At 22.3% G+C, this 2,941-nt stretch overlaps 2 protein-coding genes across 2 annotated transcripts in view; one reads left to right on the top strand and one right to left on the bottom strand.

Moving 5' to 3' along the window:
- The first annotated feature begins 38 nt into the window (after positions 1–38).
- LOC102674446 (DNA excision repair protein ERCC-1) lies at positions 39–1,283 on the top strand. The gene is made up of 5 exons (XM_006617523.2): positions 39–142; positions 256–365; positions 433–627; positions 710–895; positions 972–1,283. The coding sequence occupies exons 1-5, from the start codon at positions 70–72 to the stop codon at positions 1,173–1,175; spliced, it is 768 nt and encodes a 255-aa protein (XP_006617586.1). The 5' UTR covers positions 39–69; the 3' UTR covers positions 1,176–1,283.
- A 203-nt stretch (positions 1,284–1,486) lies between these two features.
- LOC102674302 (ABC transporter G family member 20-like) overlaps positions 1,487–2,941 on the bottom strand; it is a 24,251-nt gene continuing 22,796 nt past the window's right edge. Inside the window, exons 8-12 of the mRNA XM_006617522.2 lie at positions 2,714–2,829; positions 2,574–2,644; positions 2,371–2,459; positions 2,128–2,304; positions 1,487–2,063 (exon numbers count right to left, since the gene is read on the bottom strand). Of these exons, the coding sequence (XP_006617585.1) occupies positions 1,762–2,063; positions 2,128–2,304; positions 2,371–2,459; positions 2,574–2,644; positions 2,714–2,829 (755 nt within the window). The 3' untranslated portion in view covers positions 1,487–1,761. The remainder of the gene's footprint in view (positions 2,064–2,127; positions 2,305–2,370; positions 2,460–2,573; positions 2,645–2,713; positions 2,830–2,941) is intronic.

The raw sequence follows: 2,941 nt of genomic DNA, 5'->3' as shown, positions 1-2,941 counted from the left end.
ATAAATGATATAATCTTAAAGAATTTTAGGTTATAAGAATAATTTAGAAAGTAGAAATAAATATTAAATATGGAAAACACAGATAAAATTGAAGAAAAAGTCTCTCCACCTAAACAAATTAAAATTGATTCCACTTTTCAATGTGAGTTATTTTATATCATATTTTATATTATATTATATTTTTTTTTAATTTAAATTTAATAAATTTTTAATTTTGAATGTATTAAATATTAATTTTTTAATTATTTTATATAGCTGCATTTAGCGAATTAAGAAAATCAGAATTTTTTAATGAAGCTATACCTGGTCCTTCTAAAGCCAAAGATTCTTCAAAATTTAGTACATTGTTAGTCAGTTTAAAACAAGTAAGATACATATACATAAATTTTTTTTGTTATTTAATAATTTTTTTGATATTATTTCATTTTATAGAAAGGTAATCCATTATTGAAATTTGTAAATAATGTTCCTTGGGAATATTCCGAAATTATACCAGATTATGTTATGGGAAAAACTACTTGTGCTCTTTTTTTATCAATACGTTATCATCAACTTAATCCTGACTATATCCATGAACGTTTGAAGATATTAGGAAACATGTATAATTTAAGAGTACTTTTAGTACAGGTTTATTTTAATTTATTTCAATTATTATTATTATATGTAATAATAAATATATAATTATATTACATACATTAATAAAATATAGGTAGATGTGCCAGAACCTCATCATGCTTTAAAACATTTAACAAGGATTTGTATTTTAGCAGATTTGACATTAATGTTAGCATGGAATCCAGAAGATGCAGGAAAAATTATTGAAACATATAAAATTTATGAAAATAAACCACCTGATGCAATTATGGATCGAAGTGACACAGCGCCATATCAAAAAGTATATATATAATATATTAATAACAGTATATCAAGATTTTTTTGTTTTATTTTATTATAATTATATTTTTTTTCAGTTAGTTAATGCTTTGACAACAATTCGATCAGTTAATAAAACAGATGCCACAACTCTTTTATCAACTTTTGGAACATTAAGTGAATTAATAAAAACACAATCAAATACACTAGCTCTTTGTCCTGGTATTGGATTACAAAAAGCAGAAAGAATCCATAAAACTTTGCATGAACAATTTTTACGTCCTTCAAAATCCATAAAATAATGAAAATAAATGAAATATAAATTTGCATAAAATATTACATATAATGATTATAATGTTTAATGAATTATGTGAAATTTTTTCAATACAAATAAAATTTGTAAATTTTTTTATTGTATATTTTTATTTTTTATGTTTGATTGTATGTACATTTTTTTATATTATAAAATTTTTTATATTATAAAATATATTTATATAAGAATAAAATAATATATAAGAATAACAACTATATAATATAAAAAAATATGAACAAAATTTATTATAATTTATAAAGGAAGAGATCATTGGTATGATTATTCTATATCAATGATTCAAATTTTTATAAAAACATTATTAATCTAATTTTACATATACTTTGAATCCTACTTATAATTATATTATACAAATATATAATATATTCACATTTTCAATGATAATCATATTGAGCAAAAAGAATGTGTTACATCTTCAGCATATTTTTATGTATTCTTCTCGCAATATGCATAATTTTATTACATGTTTTAAATTTTTATATGTTAACAAATTTCGTAAAATATTCGTTTATATAATATCTAATGTATCATTTGATTTATACTTTAAATAAAAGTTTTTATCCTTTTTTAAATTTAAGTAATAATATAGACAAAGTCATAAAAATGATTATCCAAATAAATGTAGCAATAAAACCATTGTAAACGGTAGGCTCTGAAATTGACCATCCTCTAGCTAACATAGCTCTCAATGAAGCTGTACTCTTTGTAAGAGGTAAGATAAAACTAAACCATCGTAATCCATGATCCATTCCTTCAATAGGCCATATTATTCCACATAACATTACAATAGGTAGAAAAGCACCCATTGCAAGATATGTAGCGGTTCTTTCGCTTTCACAACAACAAGCAATAACAGATCCTAAAAATTAAACTTAATTAAATTAATGAATAATGATAATTATTATTATTAAAATGATTCATACCAAAACACATTCCACATAATCCAGTAAGAATAGTCAATGTACCAATCCAACCAATGTTTCCTTCATTAGTGATATCGAAAGCAACAAATGTAACTAAAAGAACCATAATAGATTGGCCTGTCATAACTGTAAATTGAGTTATAACTTGTCCAAAAAGAATTTCTGTTCCAGTGAGACCTATTTGTAAAAAAATAGTTTTATAAGATATATTCAATTATTTTCATTCATAATAAATTTATTTACCAGAAACTAAACTTCTTTCAAGAAGACCTTCATTTCTTTCTAACAATAAGGAACCGGAGGCCAGTGCAACCGACAAGAAGAAAATTATTCTACAATATAAAAAGTTTTATAGAATAAAAAAAATTTTTAAAAATAAAAGATTGTTTAAAGAAAGATATTTATTATTTTAAATATAGAGCAAATATTTATTGATAAATACTTACGTTAAAATAACACCAGGTGCCGCAAAGTCGGTGAAATTTGGATCCAGAGGACCATAAACTGGTGTTCTAAACTGTATAAATATATATTTTTATAAATTTTTTTACTGTATCATAATATCTTTTTAAATTTTCCCACTTACATCTATTGGTATTTTTGCTATTTTCTCACTATAATTGCAAGCAATTGATAATTCCTTAACAAATGCTTCATATGAAAGATAAATACTTCTTTGAAGAAGTTGACTAATTTGTTGATCTAAAAAAAGAAAGAAGAATCAAGGAAAAAAATTTTTTCTTTTTAATGAAATTTCATAGATATTTATCTGAATATATAAATATTTATTAATCATTATTTATCTGATTATATA

The sequence above is a fragment of the Apis dorsata genome, unplaced genomic scaffold (genome assembly GCF_000469605.1).
Source record: "Apis dorsata unplaced genomic scaffold, Apis dorsata 1.3 scaffold_311, whole genome shotgun sequence".
Classification (NCBI taxonomy): domain Eukaryota; kingdom Metazoa; phylum Arthropoda; class Insecta; order Hymenoptera; family Apidae; genus Apis; species Apis dorsata.
The sequence above is the reverse complement of the archived record's forward strand: the minus strand, read 5'-3'. Positions and strand labels throughout refer to the sequence as shown.